Source organism: Stigmatopora argus, chromosome 12 (assembly GCF_051989625.1).
Source record: "Stigmatopora argus isolate UIUO_Sarg chromosome 12, RoL_Sarg_1.0, whole genome shotgun sequence".
In the NCBI taxonomy this organism is placed as follows: Eukaryota; Metazoa; Chordata; class Actinopteri; order Syngnathiformes; family Syngnathidae; genus Stigmatopora; species Stigmatopora argus.
Genome location: NC_135398.1, coordinates 2411253 through 2430329, shown reverse-complemented (window position 1 = coordinate 2430329; position 19077 = coordinate 2411253). Strand labels below are relative to the sequence as shown.

At 42.7% G+C, this 19077-nt stretch overlaps 3 protein-coding genes across 6 annotated transcripts in view; 2 read left to right on the top strand and 1 right to left on the bottom strand.

The window, feature by feature from the left end:
• rgs20 (regulator of G protein signaling 20) overlaps positions 1-322 on the top strand; it is an 8221-nt gene extending 7899 nt beyond the window's left edge. For all 3 annotated transcript variants that reach the window (XM_077615579.1, XM_077615580.1, XM_077615581.1), the window contains one exon: positions 1-322. This exon is cut by the window's left edge and continues 504 nt beyond it. The gene's annotated coding sequence lies outside the window, so the exon portion shown is untranslated.
• A 2073-nt stretch (positions 323-2395) lies between these two features.
• tcea1 (transcription elongation factor A (SII), 1) lies at positions 2396-9017 on the bottom strand. 2 transcript variants are annotated; one of them, XM_077616219.1, is made up of 10 exons: positions 8758-9017; positions 8333-8395; positions 8152-8257; positions 7861-7957; positions 7635-7783; positions 6837-6893; positions 6596-6750; positions 3977-4123; positions 3807-3878; positions 2396-2866 (listed from the first exon to the last, which is right to left on the bottom strand). In XM_077616219.1, exons 1-10 carry the CDS (start codon positions 8830-8832, stop codon positions 2858-2860), a joined length of 930 nt encoding a protein of 309 aa, XP_077472345.1. In that variant the 5' UTR covers positions 8833-9017; the 3' UTR covers positions 2396-2857. The 2 variants fall into 2 exon arrangements, with proteins under 2 accessions (XP_077472345.1, XP_077472346.1); XM_077616220.1 differs by having other exon boundaries at positions 7635-7780.
• A 1372-nt stretch (positions 9018-10389) lies between these two features.
• On the top strand, positions 10390-18819 carry LOC144086257 (uncharacterized). The gene is made up of 4 exons (XM_077616131.1): positions 10390-10521; positions 11148-11817; positions 12596-12755; positions 13507-18819. Exons 2-4 carry the CDS (start codon positions 11149-11151, stop codon positions 18147-18149), a joined length of 5472 nt encoding a protein of 1823 aa, XP_077472257.1. The 5' UTR covers positions 10390-10521; position 11148; the 3' UTR covers positions 18150-18819.
• The last annotated feature ends 258 nt before the right edge of the window (positions 18820-19077 follow it).

Here is a 19077-nt window from a genome sequence, read left to right as displayed (position 1 = left end):
AGGGAGGGGTCATGATTTTAGACGACATATATATTCTCTATATTTATGAGTTTGTAAATAGTAGAAATGGAATTGTGGGTGTTTTGATGTGGCGATATTTAACTGCGTGACGAGAATCAAGCAGGCAGCTTTGTGCGGGTGTGCGGCAGCCTTTGACCTTGGTTTCACCTTGTGTTTTTTTTATTTGTATTACATATTATCTTTTTAATAAGTACCTAACCTCATTTTTTGGATAAGCTTGACTTGGCAACTCCTTTTGTTTAATGTTAAGAATGCATATGTGGCAACTTTTTATTTATTTTTTAAATCCAAAATTTAATTTGGTTGCCGGTAAAATTATTAAGGTTAGGAAAGTATTTTTATTTTTTTTAAATAGTTTTAGTCACATGTGAAATGGATGTTTGTGTACAAAAAAAATACATTTGACTTCATGAGTGTCGGGGCCAACTAGAAAAGGAAATCAACATTTCCTTGATAACTAAAGGATATTTAGAGAAAATGATTTTTAGTTTTGCTTTCTAATTGAATGAACAATCTATTTGCGCTTTGTCCTAGCATAATAAGAGCTTAAGCGAAAAGGAAAATGACTGATTTTCGCTTTCAAATGAGGCAATTGTAAAAAAAAATGGATATGACCACGTTCCAATTTTTGAAAGTAATGTCTGAAAAGCATAATATGCCACAACAATTGGAGTTGTCAAGCGTGGAATTTTTTTTGCGTGTTACCTCACTATGGTGTCGCTAAAAAGACAGGTTCCTCACTTTGGATGGCTTCAGTGCCTTGACATTTCGTTTGGACGACATCTTTCACGGGCAAACTCTGGCCATAAAGGTGCTTTTTTTCGGGGGGAGGGAGGGGGTTTGAACCCGAGCACAAGAGCCAGCTGACCGGAACAGAAAGCCGTGCCTTGCAATGGCCCGACTCGACGCGTTCCGGGTGCTTTTTTTGTGCTGGAGGATGTTGGGGGACGCCAAACTTCGCTTTTGGCAAGATGCCTATTCATAAAGGGTTTTATTCTTCTGTTTACGATATATGAAATGTGTTGATTTTGCGCTGCGTTTACGGAGAGGGGCGGGGAGACATTTTTAAAAGAATTATTCCGAAAAAAATAAGGAACAATGTGAATGTTTACAGTATATGGTTTTAGTTTTTGAGTTTGATGATGCTACTCTCTAAGAATATAATGATGACGTGTGGGCATTTTCATTGCGATAAAATAAAGCACAATAATTTTAAAAGCATCTGGTGTCTTTTTCTCAATTCTTTCCGAATCAAGTCGGAATTCTGAACTTGTGGAAGTCAATTATTTGAGAACCTTAATTAAAAGATTAATCTCAACGTTTTCTATGCTGGTGTAAATTTTCTGGAGTAGGATTTCTGGATTTACAATTTCATTACAGTAGTACTTACTGTTACTACTACTTTATTTTCTCTATTTCTTCTGTCACGTACTGTTCTGCGTGATCTCCAAAAGGCTACTACTGTAAATGCAAGGATAAAATAAAAAATATAAAACATTGCCAGCACATTGTAGTACGTACTTGTATTTAGAAATATGTCCAGCGGGGGGCAGTACATGCCCTTGTTATTCCTAAATGAATGTTATCTGTAACGAGCCGCATATGGCCCGCGGGCCGAGGTTGAAAAACATATACACACACGATCCGGGGGCGGGGCGAGCGCACGAATTCCGTTTCGGCGAAACGTCTGTCGGCCAAACGTCCTTCGGCGAAACGTCTTTCGGCCAATTATTTTTGTCCCTTTTACCTCATTCAATGTCTGAAGATAATATGGAGTTTTAAAATTAGAAATGGGAAATGTGAATTTACCTTCAAGTCTTTCAAGTACATTTTTGGGGTCCCAAAATGGACTTGTGATGCTGCTTCTTTCTAGAAGAACATAAAAGGAGAAACAATGACGACAAGACTTTTATGTCCCCTCATGATTAAAAAAATCAAACTTAAAAATCCTATTTTTAAAGATTTGTCCAATTTTTCCTAAACTCTGAGCCGTTTCCTGAAAACGACAAACTCAAAAATTTCCACACACCTGATTCTGCAGTGGTTGTTGATGTGTAATAAAACTTACACTAGACGATCTTCCACTTTAGCCGGCACAGTAGCTCAATGCTAAATAATAAATGCTTCCTGAAAAACATGATGATCCATGGCAATATTCCCGTTATTATTGTCTCTTATTCAGTATCAAAAAAAGAGGTACCAATTCCGTGCGTGTCTTCCCCTACATCGCAACTGAAATTTCAACCGTTTACACGAACGCTTTCCCTACCGCTGATGTCCACAGAAGTCCGATTCATTCTGCCTTGGAGATCTGGCAGCCTTCCCTGGTTGGATGTCTAAGGCAGTGAAGGAAATAATCCACATTTATAGTCAATCTACTCGTGTATCGACGATCGGCACCATTTTTAATCAAATGGATTACACTTTATTGGGAAATTAAATAAAACAAGGTGGCGTTGCAGTCGATGGAGACCGTAACAACACTCCATGATGTTAACTCTACCCATATAAAAAAAAATGCAGATAAAAGAACAAGTCAAGCTCGATTGCATACATCTAATAAGTGGAAAGAACTATTAACAATAGGAAAAGAGAGCAAGTGAAGGTGGCTGGAGAAGGCAGGGGGGGGCGGGGGTTCCTTACAATTAGTTCAAACTATGAACTAAAGATTTTAGTCCAATTCAAAAGAAAGTTTTCATCCTTTACACAACCCGCGGTGTACGGCGTCTACACCGCATGATATAAAATAAGAATACAAAATAAAAAGCTCCAATCTGAGGCCCATTGACGGGATCTGGTCCGGGAATTTTGCTACTTTTCCAAGATGGCTGCCCACTCAACAGAACTGGGACACAGACGGAACAAAAAAAACAACAAAAAGGCAAATATCAACCGGATGTCAATGCATTTTGTATTCATAGTACTACAGTGGTACCTCGACATACGAGCAATTTGAGATACGAGTAAAATTTCGGGCAAATATTTATCTTGAGATACGAGACAAATTTTGATATGCGAGCATATTCAGGCTGCTCATAAGAACATCGTGGCCACTGTCTTTCCCGTCGCATCTCCCTCGTGTAATGTCTCTACGAGCACTGGGCGGAGCCTTGTATTTTTTTGCATGTTTTTTTCCCGTTAGTCAGTGCGAATGGCGGAGCGATCGCTAATACGAGAGGAGTTTATACTACTTCTCCTATTGTGAGGACATTTGTGTCTATCATTTTTGGAATATTTTGAAGGGAATACAAAAGCAAACAACCCTCGATAGGTTGCATCTGAAAGTCAGGGTGGAGGCGGGGCCAATAGAGCCAACCCGGGAGAAGAAAGGTATCAAAATTTAAAACAAAATTATAAATTTAGTGTAAGATTAGATTAAATTTATTTTTGAGTGTGTCTGCATTGTAATCCAAGTTCATTCAAATTTGTTTATGTTATGTTACAAGCACGTTGGTGTCTAATTTTATTACTATTAAACACATATTAGTACTATTAAACAACTAGTTATTTGTTACTTTGTTAATAGATGGCGAATTAGAACAAACAAAAATGTTTTTCCAATCCAATATCCTGTTTTGGGTCTTTTTTCAGAGGTTTGCAACGAATTAGTAATTTTTTTTTTTAGTTCATTTCAAGGGTAACGTTCATTTGAGTTACGAGTAAATCGACATACGAGCTCAGTCCCGGAACGCATTAAGCTCGTATCTCGAGGTACCACTGTATTATATGACTGACAAATTTAGGTCAAGTTTAAAAAAAGTCACTGAATAAATAAAGTAACAAACCTTCCATCTATTTCCGCAGTCATTGCAGAAGACAAACGTGGTCATGGGTTCATCAGCACTGCGAGTTTGGACCTGCAAAAAAAAAGACAAATGGCAAAGTTCAATCGCGATCAAACTAGGACACGTGCCAAAAGGAAAATGAACTACAGCCCGTTGTGGCGTATATGTACCTGTGTGTAGGTGCAGGCTTTGCCCTTGCACTTGCCACAAGTGAACAAATCTGTCTGCGTGCCCCCCGTAGTGGCCATCTGATGATCTCTGACGGCCTCTTTGGTCAAGTTCTTCCTCATTTCCTTTAGTTCGTCGCTGGCCATTTCCTTCGGGAAAGAACCACAATAAAAACCTGTTCCTTAATGGAAAAAACATGAGGGCAAATCTAAAATTGTGTTGAAACATCTTCATACCTGTCAACCTCTGCCGATAACTGCCCTTATAAATGATTATGATTCCCCTTACATACCCCCCAAAAAACCTTACAAACACCGTACGACTCGTACGGTGTTTGTAAGGTTTTTTGGGGGTTTGTAAGGGGAATCATAATCATTTATAAGGGCAGTTATTGGCAGAGGTTGACAGGTATGACATTGTGTTCCTACATAGAGCAATTTAACGACTATTACTAGGGACGTCTGGATCACATATTTTTGCACGCGAGTCCAAGTTACCTGATTTTGAGAATCTCCCGGTGCACAATCACGATACCCAGGAAATGTATTAAGGAAGGAAAAATAGAACATCGTGCCGGACAACAAAAAGGCTACAAATGGAGTAAACAATGTACTTTAAGCAACCTTAGACAGCAAATAAAGTTGGTCACCGAATATGAAGAATTAAACTATTTCAGTTGTGATTTCCTTACCTTTTATTTTGCTAATGCGGGGCATGTTTTACTCTGTCTACCAAACGCTCTCATTTTGATGCCTCTACCACAAAGCCTGCAAAGTCGAGCGACGACGCGGCATCTGTTAAGCTGACATTTAACGCGGGACGCTGCTATATGCCAAAGGTTTCAACTAACTACCAACTGAAAATGAACCAGATAATGTGGAAAAAAAATACCATACCACCCCCAATAGTAGCTGCTAATTCCCCAAACACATAAAAACAAAAGTCCTGCTACAAACAGCAAAATCTGCAAGTAATTGCCATCAAAAGGCCGCTAAAATCCACAAGAGGGCAGCAAAGCACTCATTTATTCTAAATAAAACAACTCATTTTAACAGGAGCAAAGTACAGTAATACACTAATAGTGCCCCAACATACAAGAAATTTGAGATACGAGTAGAATTCTGAGCAAATGTTTGCCTTGAGATACGAGCATACTAGACAGCCAGAGGCGCGAGGCTGCTTATGATAACACCGCACTGTCTTTCTCGCGCATCTCCCTCGTGTAAAGATATCTACGAGCACTGGGCGGGGGTTGCATTTTTTTCCGTGTTTTTTGTTGTTGCGTCAGTCAGTGCAGAATTAAGGGAAAATCAATGGGTCCAAAGCAAGCCGGTGTAATGTAGTGTAATACTTTTTCCCCTGATGTGCAGCAACAGGTTTAATCAAAATATACCGTATTTTCACGACTATACAGTGCATCGTATTTTTAGCCGCAGTGTCAGTAACGAGTGCTATTTCTGTATTTTAAACACACAAAGGACGCACCGTTTTTATAGACGCAGCCAGGCATGGCATATACATTATATATGGATGAATATCGAACCGCAATAGCGCTGGCTACGGGAAGCAGCCCCAGACTCTATTTGCGGTGCGCAGTGACTGCTGGGATATATAGTTCTTTTGTCAATACACCCAGGATGACGGCGAACACACTAATTTGGTGCTATATGCACCAAATGCACGCTATACCCACACGCTAAAACACGTTTTTAAAAAGGCAACGGAAGCAAAACTGAGCTCGGTTGTACTTTATTTAGCCATTTTACAATGTACTCACGTCATCATTTCATTTTCGTGACTTGGTCGCAAATCAAAAGTGACGGCGAGCCGTGAAAAAAGCCATATGGTCGCTTGACATACGCCTCACATAGCCATAATCTCATGTTGCGGTTCGATATTCATCCATATATAGTTCGCAGTCTAACTTTGAATGCTCTGTTGACACCAACATCTAGCGGCAGGATTTCTTTTGTACATCCAGCCGAAATGGTAAGCACCAAATTAGTGTGTTGCCGTCATACTGGGTGTATTGACAAAATAACTATATATCCCAGCAGTCACTGCGCACCGGAAATAGAGTCTGGGGCTGCTAGCCGTAGTTGCCAGCGCTATTGTGGTTCGATATTCATCCATATATAATATATACATAGCTATATATATATAATAGCTTTGAATGCTCTTGACGCCAACATCTAGCGGCAGGATTTCTTTTGTAAATACAGCCGAAATGACGGCGAGCACCAAATTAGTGTGCTTGCCGTCATACTGGTTGTATTGACAAAAGAACTATATATCCCAGCAGTCACTGTGCAGTACTTTTTCTATGGGAAAATAGTAGAGTCGGGGGCTGCTTGCCTTAGTTGTGAGAGCTGTAGAGGATGTGTACCCTATCGACTGATTTATTTTATTTTATCGTGATAACAATTTTAGTATTGGTCCATATTTAAAGCACACTGGATTATAAGGCGCCCTGTCTATTTTGGAGAAAATGTAAGACTTTTATGTGCGCCTTATAGTCGTGAAAATACAGTAGTTTTTAATACCGATTGTGCCAATGGCTGATCTTGTGAATGGAAAATTGTGACACGACTCCATTTTTGAGTTAAGGCTCGCGAACGCACCTCTGCGGTCATCTTGGCCATGCGCTCCGGGGTGACGCTCCCGCACAGAACAGTCTTCCTCAAATTGGGATTTTTCATGTCCTTCAGGTTGGAGATACGGCTGCGCACGCGGTTCTTGTACTTCATGTCCGTGTTCTTGAACTCTTGGAATATGCGTGAGGGCGGGCGGTCAAGGAAACGTAGCAGCTGTCGTATTCGCACGCAGAACAACAACACGCAGGCTTTTCGCCGGGAAGGATATATTCCTCAATCTGAGCTCCGAGTTCGTCGCAGTCGGCACCAATGGCGATGTTGTCGTCTGAAAAATTCAAAAGCTTGCTTTGATAGACATAATTGTAGTTAGAGCTGGGCGATAAAACGATAATTATCGCGAAATAGTTTTTGTCAACGAAAATATTACAAATTTGATCATTTTAAACTGTAATTACACAACCTGACCACCACTGAGAACAGGGGCGCTTTTTGTGAGGCTGAAAATAGTCTATGCTGGTGATATCTTCAGTTGATTATTTTATTTATTTCATATTGCACAGCAAATTTTGGTTTGGAGGCAAATTTATAAAAATAAATACGCCTGTCAAAATTTCTACTGCTTTTATTCTTTACTTTTTATAGTGTAAGGAGTTGTGTTATCTTTATTGCACAACAGAAGAACAAAAATACTTTTTAAAATAATCATATTTCATATTCTCTTTTCTTATAAAGTAAGATAACATATTTGAAAAAGGAGGAAAGTAATTTATTTACTTCTTCACAGAAGCTTGAAGTTTCAAATTTGAAACTAAAAAGATGTGTTATCGTGATAATTATAGATAGACTGATTTTTTAAATCAATTTTTGTCATATCGCCCAGCTCTATGTCTACTATATTAGAATTTTTGCCAACAAGATAAGTTTGCCAGTTAGCATGACTTTTTCCAACTGCGATTTATGTTGAAACCAGTAACTGATGTTTTGTCCACGCTAATGAATGACATTTCTGTAAAATAATAGCACCAATGTAGAGCGAGTTAGCCATGTGTCGCTCTAATATCAATACCTCCGGCCTGGAGAGCGTTGGACAGCATCTCTCTGCATTTGATCCGTATGGAATCGGACGTGCCGGGAGCGCGAGGAAAAGTGTTGATGAGCGAGTTGGCGGAGACGTCGGCGTGCTCGCTCTTGCCGCTGGAGTTGCTGCTGGAGCTGCTGATGGGAAGCAATGCAACCACCTTAACATTCACACACCACAATAGAAATGGAGAAAAGAAAGACCTTGACGTTACCTTTCTTCTTTCGCTTCCGGACTTCCCTGCGAGGGAGATGCGGGAGCTGTTTCTTTCCTCTTGTCTTCTGACGGTTTGTCCCCGCTGGCAGGTTCGTCTGCAAAAACCAAGAAAGAAAACTGACCTCATGCATTACAATGTGTTTGTTTATGGCAAATCAATATGAACTGGGTGGACGTAAAAGCGAATTGAGACTTAGTTTTTGCAGGTTTCTGCGTCATGGTTTTCTCATTGTTGTACAACAGACCTTTTGGATAGGCCACCCTCAAAGCGGGATAGTTATGTACTTACCCAAAAGCTTTTTCCACGATTTGATTAAAGACTTGGCTAACGAAGTCACCTCCTCGTCTGTGCTCTGCTTTCGGATGGCATTGACGGACATCCCAATTCTGGTAGACTGCAATATAGAAACACTCGAAATTATTGGAAAATTCATATTCCTCGTTGATTTTATACTGTATCTGAATCCTACCTGGAGGAGCTCCAGGGTCATGGGGACGCTACGTAGCTCCTTTAGCAAGTCCAAAGCACCGGACTGTAAAGCGAAAATGTGGCGTTAACCACATAGTCGTTTAAAACTCACAATTACATATATTTTATACTTGGCATATGCACCATTTTGTCCGCACTGAAACTCCGTCGAAGCGTGCATTACGGTTTAAGCACCGTTGTTGTGGCTAAGTGCTAGCTAACCCCAAGCTAGCATTCAAACATAACAACAGTTGCGTTGGGAGCCTTTAAATAAAAAGTAGTCGCTAAACGCTCAACAAAACGTTCCGGCAGTAACTAATAAAAGGTGATATTGAGGACAACTAAGCTGAAAACGAGACATTTTCAACGCTAACTGCATAAAAACGGCGAACGTTTAGCTCGGCATTCATTCACATTAGCGCTCACCCCGTTTTTCTTCTGCGCCATTTTGTCCATTTTCTTGGCGATTCGAATGATCTCCTCTTCCTCTCGCTTACCCATGGCGGCCGGGAAGCCGAGACCGAGGCGTGGGGACAAAAGACAAAGAAAGGAAAATGAAAGAAAAGGTTCCCCCCCAAAAAGATTCAGCGCCACTCCGACGAAAGCGAGCTAGGCGCTTGAGCGGCGAGGCGGCGGATCCTGCAGGGACCCTCCGCTGTGTAGCAGGCCTGAATAATCGAACCATGATGGGCGGAGGCGAAACCAATCGAGACGGATAAACAGATCGACCGACTCCTAAACTATTGTCTTTGCTTTCTCACCTGAATTATGAATTATAATAGTATAATAACAATAAAAGTATCTTCAAGGTTGTTTTATAATCTGGCATAATGAATTTATTTGACCAGCAATTTTCACCCTGCCTGTAGAGGTCGCCAAATCTCTGGATATGATTTAAACCAATCAACTTCAGAGAAGGCATGGTGAAAATTGCAAATATGATTACAAATTGTGATCATCAACATTGCATTATTTATTCATTTCTTATTTATTGATTATTTATTTGTCTGTCTGTTGTTATTTTTGCACTGTGGTGAAAGCTTTACATCTCATAATACTCATAATGACAATAAAAGCATTCAATTCAATTTAATTCAATTGAATTCAATTCATTAAATGAATTTAAAAGTTAAAAAAGAAATTAACAAAAGCTGGAAAAAAAATTCACCAATGATGATGCAATTAACAAAACAACTAACCCCTATATGTATAAATAAATACATATGTAATACTATTAATTATACTCTAAACGTGACTTAATTCAAATGTTTTGCGCTTTGGTTGGATGTCAACTTTTTAAAATCATGATTTATTTCTGGTCAATTAAATAAAATTACTGAAACCCAGTGGGCAAGTGGTTAGCGTGGGTTTTCTCCAGGTATTCTGCTACCCTACCACGTCTCAAAAACACACATGCTAGGCTATCTGGTTGAATACCTTATATTGCCCCTAACTAAGAATGATTGGTTGTTTGTCTCCTTGTGCCCTGCGATTGGCTGGCCACCAATTTGGGTGACCCTTGTGAGGATAAGTGAACGAATACCGTAACCCGTTCATCACCTACCTCCATACCATGCCAACTTTTTTTCTGACTGATGCTCATGCACAAAATCTTACAGCTAATCCCTATTAGGGACAATAAGTCTCCAATCTGATTATGTTAGCTTATTTCTCAATGCTAACCACCCAAGCTAACTCTCCTATCTCCTAGAAGCAAGTGGATTTTTTAAAACATTGTTTCACCTAACCTCCAAAAAAAAACCATCATCCTTCTACACATTTTAAGTGGTCCATGAGACAGAGATAACTTTCTTTATGTATTTTCTTTTACATAACTAAATAAATATTCAATCGTGCCCCTACCGTACAGAAAATTTGACATTTTAGGCAATATATTATCAATTTATTTGTGTGTAATGCCTTACATTGACTTGACAAGCAAAGATTAGGCAAATTGGCTGCAGTACTGCCAGTCCTAAAATAGCTCTAGTGTACACACACACACACACACACACACACACACACACACACACACACACACACACACACACACACACACACACACACACACACACACACACACACACACACACACACACACACACACACACACACACAGGGCTGAGAGGCTTTAACTCAGACAAGGAGCCATAGACATTCGCTTAAATCGTCTGCAATGTGAGAAATAAGGTAAGATCAATTGATTTTAAGGCACCGACAATGCAGTTCTAACCTAAATGCATATATGCAGTTTTCCAGATGTACCTGAAAACCTCCCTTAAAATGATATGTTTACTAGTTTTTGTTCCGACTTGTTGTGTAGGTCAAGATAGCAGATGTGGTTAGCATTTCAATGTAAGCAATGTAATTCTTTGGATTAGATATGTGGGAATACTTTCTATTTTTAAATGAAGAACATGACTGGTGCATTCACTTTCCTTCATAAAAATCAGAAACACTCCAACTAAACTTGAACAAATCACGTTTGAGACAGTTTATCTTAAACAGAATATTTTTCCCCCATTTTAGATGATGTCTGCTTTTTATCCGCACAAATGTTACTTAAAATTTGTTTTGAAAGTGTTTACTTAAGATTGAATATACTGATATCTGGCTTGAAATAAGTATTTTAAGCTTCGTGAAAGTGAATTTTTGTGAAGTTTCACTTGTTTACACTGAAAACAAGGGAATTGAACCCGTTTTAAATAGTTGTGTACATTTTCCTTTGTCCTGAAGGATAAAAGTACAATATTTACATGCATCATATCGTACATTTGAACAAGAGTTGACCCCCACTGTGTCTTCTATCCATTCAGCATGAGCCACACACCCAATCAGGATAAGCCTACCCGGGCCGTTTCCGCAATAATTGGGTCTATACCACCCCCCCGATGGGTACATCCGGCGTCCGACCCCTCAGTGCCTAAACGTCTGTGTTTCTACAAAAGTGGCGACTACACGTTTGGCGGCCACCGTCTGGTCGTCAGCCCGCGTACCTTCAAGACTTTTGACGCGCTCCTAGACGCCCTTTCCAAAAAAGTGCCTTTGCCATTTGGGGTGCGGACCATCACCACACCCCGAGGCGTCCACGTGGTGAAGGGATTGGACGATTTACACGATGGAGGCTCCTACCTGTGCTCCGACCGGAGGCGCGTCAAGCCGCTCAACTTGGAGGAGGTGAACCGGCGGCAGGTGCCGTGGAAAACGGCCCGAGCCTTAAGCGCCGGTCGGCGGAGGCGGCGGGGACTCCGGTTGGGGTCGTCGGTTAGGGGGGGCGACAGCGGCGGCAGGGCGGCGAAGGTTCAGGAGCGGGTCGCGGTCAGGACGCCGAGGAGACTGGTGGTGGTCAAGAACAAGGATCCCGCCGTGAGACGCACGATTGTGTTGCAGAAAAGGACGGCGCCCACCTACGACGCTTTGCTGGACTACCTCTCGCAGATTCTGCAGTTTCCAGTGCTCAAACTCTACTCCATCGATGGAAGGAGAGTGAGTACTTTACTAATTTATGGTTAAAGTGGGGAGAGGAACACGTCCAAAAGCAAACAAGCTCAAACAAACTACGACCGACTGGATTATTAGTCCAGTGAATACAATTTTCGGGTGAAGTGACTCTGATGAACAACCATAACCTTTACAAATACATTTAGAACTGCCTTTTTAAACCTAATCATACAAAAGTCCAAATGCTTGTCTACAGGAAGCGGTAATGCTAACTTTTTATCCTAGCGATGTCAAAAACTGCTTTCAACAATTAGCAGGAAACGCCGTGTACCAACACTAAATCTCAGCAAATCTCATTTCTACCATTTTTATTCTATCAATTGACAAACAAATACCGTATTTTCTCACATATGAGCCGCCTCCACGTATAAGCCGCACCCATAGAATTGCCTTAAAATCGTTGAACTGTACAATTTCTCGCGTATAAGCCGCCCCCTTATTCACAATTTTCACGTCCATATTCATGGTTTTAATAGGGAGTACAAATGTGTTACTTTGAAGGGAAAATCTTAAGTATTGTCTTACATTATGGCATTTCGTCTTTGTCACCTTGCAGTTTCGTCCATGTAAAGTCTAATTTGTGCGCATATAAGCCGTACCCTTGATTCAGTCATCATTGTTTTTGGTTACAAATACGGCTTATATGTGAGAAAATATGGTAATTGATCTCTCCGGCCAGTCAACAGTTCCCAGAAGACAGTAATACTTTTGAGTTTCCATAATCGAGGCAGTCGGTGCTGTAAAAAAATCTTTTTTTTTTCAGATTGGAGGGCTCGCTGCTCTGATCTTGTGCTCTGGATTCCTGGTGGCAGCAGGCAATGAGCCATTCAGGCTTAACAACGACAACTTCCACAGGGCGAGCCAAACTGTCCAAGCGCCGTTAATGGAAGCAGGGCAACCATCCATGCTGCAGCTTCAACAACGTAAGTATTGAGTCACTCAAGTTGGTCATCCAAAAAAATGGGAGGTTCCAACAATGGAAACAAAAGTCAAAAAAACTGTTGCTTATGATTTCAAGACTCAACAAGTCTTCAGTTTAATTAGTGTGTGGATGGTTGGTTTTTAATTTATGCGCACTTGAAAGTAGATTTTGAGTTGGATTTACTTAATAAAGGACAGCACATATTAATGAACATATTTATATTCATGTTAATGAACATATATTTGTAAGATTGTAGCTGAGGGCTAATTCCCATCTTTAGTCCCTTGTGTTGGTTGAAGATAAACCATGTACACATGTAGAACAGTTTTAGACAGCATTGTGATCGCAAATTTTGTTAGTCTAATAACCAGGCTTTAAGATGATTGGCCAAGAGGTTCAGGTGCTTTGCCTGAATGTACCCCTTTTGAAAGGGAACTACACAGTCACCTCTAGAGCCAGCCCTTGTCGATGTGTTGGATATTTTTTGTACAAAATCTTGCAGCGTTGGAAAATTTTGCAAACTAAGTTTGTATTAAATTTTTGTACACTCGTGCTCACTTCCAAAAATAGACATTAAAATATTTTTATACACCTGGAATTTCATGCGGCAATTTGAAAGACCCGACTATTTATGTACGAGCCATTACTTTTACATCTGAGCCAATAGCAATCACTAGAATTAAAATATATCATCATTGGCAATACCTTACCACTTCTGAAATAATTGTCTTCCCATTTCTCTTTCCCAAAAGGCAACCACAAATCCCTCTCCAGGAACTTTTCTCTGTCCTCCGAGCAGTACATGATCAACCAGATTAACAACTCCAGGAGAGGAACCGCCAACGCCAGTTCTCTCCAACTTAACCCGGCCTGCTTGGACACCCGCGGAACCTTGACAGCAGCCGTCCAACGCGACGCTTCCGTCTTACCCCGGGATGACGACATCGAGAAATCCTTCAGGGTAAACCGAGACGGCAGCGTGACCGTGGAGATGAAAGTGCGTCTCACCGTCAAAGAACAGGAGATGCTCCACTGGACCACGACAGTTAGCCGTTCTAGCCTTAGAACCAGGTCAATTTGTGCCTCAGGTCTCGGGTCAGGCAAGATCTCACCTGACTCCAACATCTACCTTGCCAATGGACCCTCGGGAACATGCAAAGAGGAAGCAGATCAACCTCGTGCCATTGGAGAAGCCATCGGCGTTACCACCAGTAAGGAAGCCAAAGCCCAAATCAGACGCGTGTCTACTCCAGGTCCTCGTCGGGTGAAGAAGGCGGAGTCCGTGGAGAGTTTAAGGATGCTGACCGATTCTGGGGCCCGGGAGGGCACCGTGGGACACTATTCTTATTTGGAGAGGACGCCTCAAGGAGAGACCATGGAGGGCTACTGCAGGGTCAGACACAGCAACAGCAGTCAACGAGTCCCAAAACCTGGTAAAACCCTTCCAGGTGGCAATAATACCTCCCTCTTAAAGTCATCGGGAGTCGCAGAGGTTCTCAAGATAGAGAACGATGGCATCCAGATCCGAGAGACGGTCATGCGTATTTACGAGAGTCGCGGCAGCTACGATAATTACGTAGCCAATGGTGGTGTAGATGGTTCATCTTTGTCTAGTTCTCCTCCAGGCTCACAAAGCTCACCCAGCAACGACGTTGACTTCAGTTGGCAGCGACCCGCCGCCGACTCCATCCAAGGACAGAAAGAGGAGATGTTGTCATTGTCGTCCGAGCCAGTTCCCCGAACGCACCGGTTAGCAAACGGCCCATCTTTAGCGTCTACGAATGCAGTTGAAATGGGAAAAAACTTCACTCAACTCCAGACGGAGACTCAAAAAACATCCCGTTCCAGATTAATGGACCAAGAACAGAAACGGTCAACAGTGGGAAAACGTAATAACAACAACCACCATGGGAATAAGAACCCGGGTTCAACCGAAAGCGCTAAAAGCACTCCAAACCCAAAGCCAGTTGAAAAAACACACAAAACCACATCGAGTCGACACGGAAAGGAACCGCAAACGTTAGTTCGAATCTCCACCAGGGAAAGAAATCTGAACAAACTCGTTGCTACGTACAACGGCCACAATGTAAATAGCTCCTTTGTCAGGCCTTCCATGAAGAAGAACGTGTCAGATCTTTTGAGGCTAAAAAAACCATCAAGAAATAAGACGGGCCGCAAATCCACTACATTAAAGGACACTAAACTGACTTCCTCAGAATTGGCTCAACAATGCATTTCAAAGCTTTCCTTCAACCGATCCCCCATTGAGATCCATCAGTATGTTGAGAACTGGTTGAAGGGGATCATCCCGGACCCGGTGGTTTACATGGTAACCACCGATGCTCCACAACCACCAGCAAAGGTTTTATTTCAAATCGGTTGCGATTCTGAAACGGAGGAAAATAACGAAGCAAAGACCGATCCCGAAGGTTTTTGCCAGACTCGTTCCGATCCTCCGAGAAGCTCATCTTCCTGTCCCTCGGTTCCTATCTTGTTTCAGGAAAATAAACCTACAGATGATCCAAGTCCAGCCCTTGAACCGACCCACCAACGGAATTACGTATCGTCAAACATCTCCGGTGTGTCAAAGAACGAATCTGCTTCATCTCCCGTCGACATTCTAAATCTCAAAGAAAGAATGAAACCGCTTTTGCAGGAAATCTGTACCTCCGTTCGGTCCTTGCCAATCACGTTAGACCGATCGAGCAGTTGTCTTGATTTCCCATCGCAGGTAGCGTTAGTGTTCGGTTCCTCATGTACAGCCTTTGTCTCGTTCTTAGCGGCGATGGTTTTAGGAGATTGCACCGTGGACAAAAGCGCTGGTTCAGATGCCGATTCCGAGGCAATGATCTTCTTGAGGTTCCTCCAGAATATTTCTGCAATCCAGGACTTGGACGAACAACGGGCAAGTCTGATTGCTTTGCGCAGTGGAGCATCACAACGGCTCATCGAGCGGTGGATGGATTTCCAAACTTTCAGGGCAACGTTAGAAACAGAATTACTCATGCTTAATTTTCAAGACGCACAAGATCTAGCCGGATTCCATGGATGTATCGCTAACGACTTAATGAAGGACCTGCATATGCCTGGAGAACTCCGAATGGAGATTTCTTCAGGATTTGCACAGTTTCTCAGAGAAGACCTTCAAGGTCACTCCTCAGAATCAGCAAATCAGGAACCGGTGATTCAGGAAACGGAATTGAAACAAAGCTGTGACCGTGTTTCCATTCCTGAAGAACCAAATGATAAGGATCGTGGTTCTTTACGGGCCTCGGAGAGGGAAGACGACTCTGAACAGGGAATAGGAAAAGCGGAGAAGTCGGAAGAGGCGATGGATGAAGGGACGAGACGACGTGAAGTTAGCGAGGAGGACAGTGAGGAGGAATCGGTGGAGAAGGTAGAGGAACCTGGCTTGGTAAGGTCAGAGAGCAAGGAGAATGAGCAAAAAGACAGGTTGAGGGTCGAGGAGCCAGGCGACGAAGCGATGGATGACGGACCTGAAGAAGTGAGACGGGATAGTGCAGAGAAAGGTGTTGTAGATGAAGTGGAGGACTCTGATGAAGAGAACATAGCTGAGGATGTTGAGGTGCAAAGTGTGGAGGACACTGCTGGAGAAGATTGCGAGCGTGATGATTTCCAACGTGAAAGGGATGAGAAACACTCCATCGACAAAGACATGGAAGAAGTAATGGAGGCTTTGGTTGAAGACAACATGGAGAGGAATGTAGACCTTACTGAAGCTACCATAGATGAGGGACGAGTAAGTGTAATACATGGAGAACTGAGTACAGAGGAGGAATCTGTGAGAAATGTGCCTAGTGAAGCAGAGAATGAAGATGACCTGAGATGTTCCTCAGAAGAAAATTCAGAAGGAGAAAGCGTAGAAAATGTCACGGATAAGAAGGAAGGAGGCAAAGAGGAAGATGAAGGAAGGGAAAAGGAGGACATTGAAAAAAGCCAGGAAGAAGAAATTCAGGTCTCAAGTGAAGATAGTCCTGAGGAGGAGCACGCTGATGAAGCTGCTGGAGATATGGAACAAGGAGATCCGACAGAACCAACAGAGGAAATGAATGACGCCAGCTCCGAGAAAGAATCGGTAGAGGAACCGGAGAAGGCAAATAAAACGTCAACTGAAGGAGAAACTGAAGGTGACGGCGCAGACGACTTGAATGGGAGACCTTCACAAGAAGCCAATTCAGATGTTGAAGCTCCTGAGACTTTTCGTACCGGCCCAGAAAGGGAGCCTGGTGAGGAGCATCAGTCCAACCAAAAACACAGTTCTGAAAGCCCCAAAGAGAATTTGTCAGATGAGCGCTTCGAGGAAGACCTAGCTCACCAAAACCAGGCAGGAATTCATCGTCAGGAGCATGGCGACCTCAGCCACCCGGTGGAAATATCGCAAGAACTTCTCGACTTTGTGAATTCCGCACTGAGGTCTTCCTCGCTGAAATGTACGTACGACGGTCAGGGCAACCTCAGGATAGAATCTGAGCGCGTTCAAACCCCGGAAACGAAGAAAAAACTCGACCATGAGAGCCCGTGTGCTGACAAACGCCTCCGGAGCCCAATTACGTCGGATTTATCGGATTACAGACCAGAAAGTTTGGAGAGTGCTGGCCACCAAAGCCGGGAATCTATGGACCTATCTTCAGAGAGCAGCGGAGAGGTCTCCGAGAACCCACCTGGAGACTTGATGAGTCTGGACTCTAATGCCTCTCAGATCTCCAAAAGTTCCTCTGCAGGGGAAAGCATCTCATCTTGTGACTCGCCTACGAAAGCCTTGAGGGAAGTTCTGAGCAGCTGCAGAAGACAAGCCCCGCCTCCCGAGGAAGAGCAGGACTCCCAAATGAGTGACGGTGTCCTGATTGACCAAGGTCGATGGTTGCTCAAAGAAAACCACCTGATAAGAAATTCTCCTCCAATCTCAGAAGGGATGTACAGGGATTCGGACGACTCCAGCTCGGATGGCTCCAGCTCGGGGGACTCCAGCGAAGAGTCCTTGGCGATCCAGGACAACCCCCTCGCCGCCATATCCTCGTCCGAACTGGAAGATCTGGCCAGACCTCAACCGCCGAGGTGCAGCTACTTCTCCATGCCGCACGGAAGCGATTCCGACCCGTTCCCCGACGACGCTAGCGCCAAAAGCGGGAACAAAGACGGCCATTACGCCAAAGGAAAGGGTGCCAGGGTCTCGCCGGCGACTGCCGCCGCCGACGCGTGGGATGACAAAAATGGAAGTCTTTCCTCGTTTGCGTCTGTGGAATTTAAAATAGCCGGCGGAAAGGTGCACCCCGAGGGGAGAGGAAGTTCAGGTGCTCCTGAAGTCGGGGTTCAGTCCCAAGACTCCTCGGATGTAGTCCGTGTCAGGTGTGGAGAGTACTGTCAAATTCTATGAATGTCCGTCCTGAAGGTGGTACCCAAATACCGGCGACGGTGTGCGAGTGGCTATCGCGTCAGCTCCACAGTTCTGAGCTCGAGGGTTCGATCTCAGGTCCGGACCATTCTATGGGGAGTTTGCGTCTTCTTCCCGGGATTGCGTGGGTTTTCTCCAGGTACTCCAGTTTCACCCCATGTCCCAAAAATGTGCATGCTAGGCTAGGCTAATTGTATGCTAATTTGCCCCTGGCTATGTAGCTATGTTTGGTTGTCCTTTGTCTTATTGTGTTTTTCGGTTGGCTGGCCACCGATTCCGGGTGTCCCCTGCCTGGTGCCCTATAGTTAGCTGGGTTAGGCTCCAGCACCCCCGCAACCCTTGTGAGGATGGAAAATAAACAATTGAATGATTGTAAAAGAGGGAAGACTTAATAACAAGTATATGTACACAGATTTTTTTAACTTGTGATTCTTTCTAGGAAATTTTGATAAGAAATATGGAATAACTTATCGAAAATAAATATAAATATGTCGCATTTTTATGTTCTTGCATCTGCCAAAAATGGAGGTTTAACAGTGTATGAAATATTTTCTACTGCCTTTTATCACCAATGCACAATTTAGCGAACATTGCTTTTCAACAGTTTTTTTTGTGAAAGAAAATACATTATTTGTTATTTGTATTCAATTATATTTTTATGTGTATATTAAAAAAAATATATCATTTGAAGAGAATGCATTTTTTCCATATTGGAATGAAATAAAAGGATTTAACAAGTATTTTTGTGCCTTCAGCTTTTTTGGTCACATGACTTTTGTAAAAGATGGATGCCTCAACAATAATCTTCATACAGACGAAGCAGCAGTTGATATAAGTGCATTTGTATGTTTAAGGCTTGTATAAGTAACACGCACTGGTTTGTACTGAAAAAAACATTTAATAAAATGGA

Coding starts and splice junctions, on each gene's coding strand:
- tcea1 (XM_077616219.1), bottom strand. CDS start 8,832: ATGGGTAAGCGAGAGGAAGAGGAGATCATTCGAATCGCCAAGAAAATG. Junction 4,124..6,595: donor TGGCCAAGATGACCGCAGAG/GTGCGTTCGCGA, acceptor TCTTTCCCGAAG/GAAATGGCCAGCGACGAACT. Junction 3,879..3,976: donor AAGCCTGCACCTACACACAG/GTACATATACGC, acceptor TTTTTTTTGCAG/GTCCAAACTCGCAGTGCTGA.
- LOC144086257 (XM_077616131.1), top strand. CDS start 11,149: ATGAGCCACACACCCAATCAGGATAAGCCTACCCGGGCCGTTTCCGCA. Junction 11,818..12,595: donor ACTCCATCGATGGAAGGAGA/GTGAGTACTTTA, acceptor TTTTTTTTTCAG/ATTGGAGGGCTCGCTGCTCT. Junction 12,756..13,506: donor CATGCTGCAGCTTCAACAAC/GTAAGTATTGAG, acceptor CTTTCCCAAAAG/GCAACCACAAATCCCTCTCC.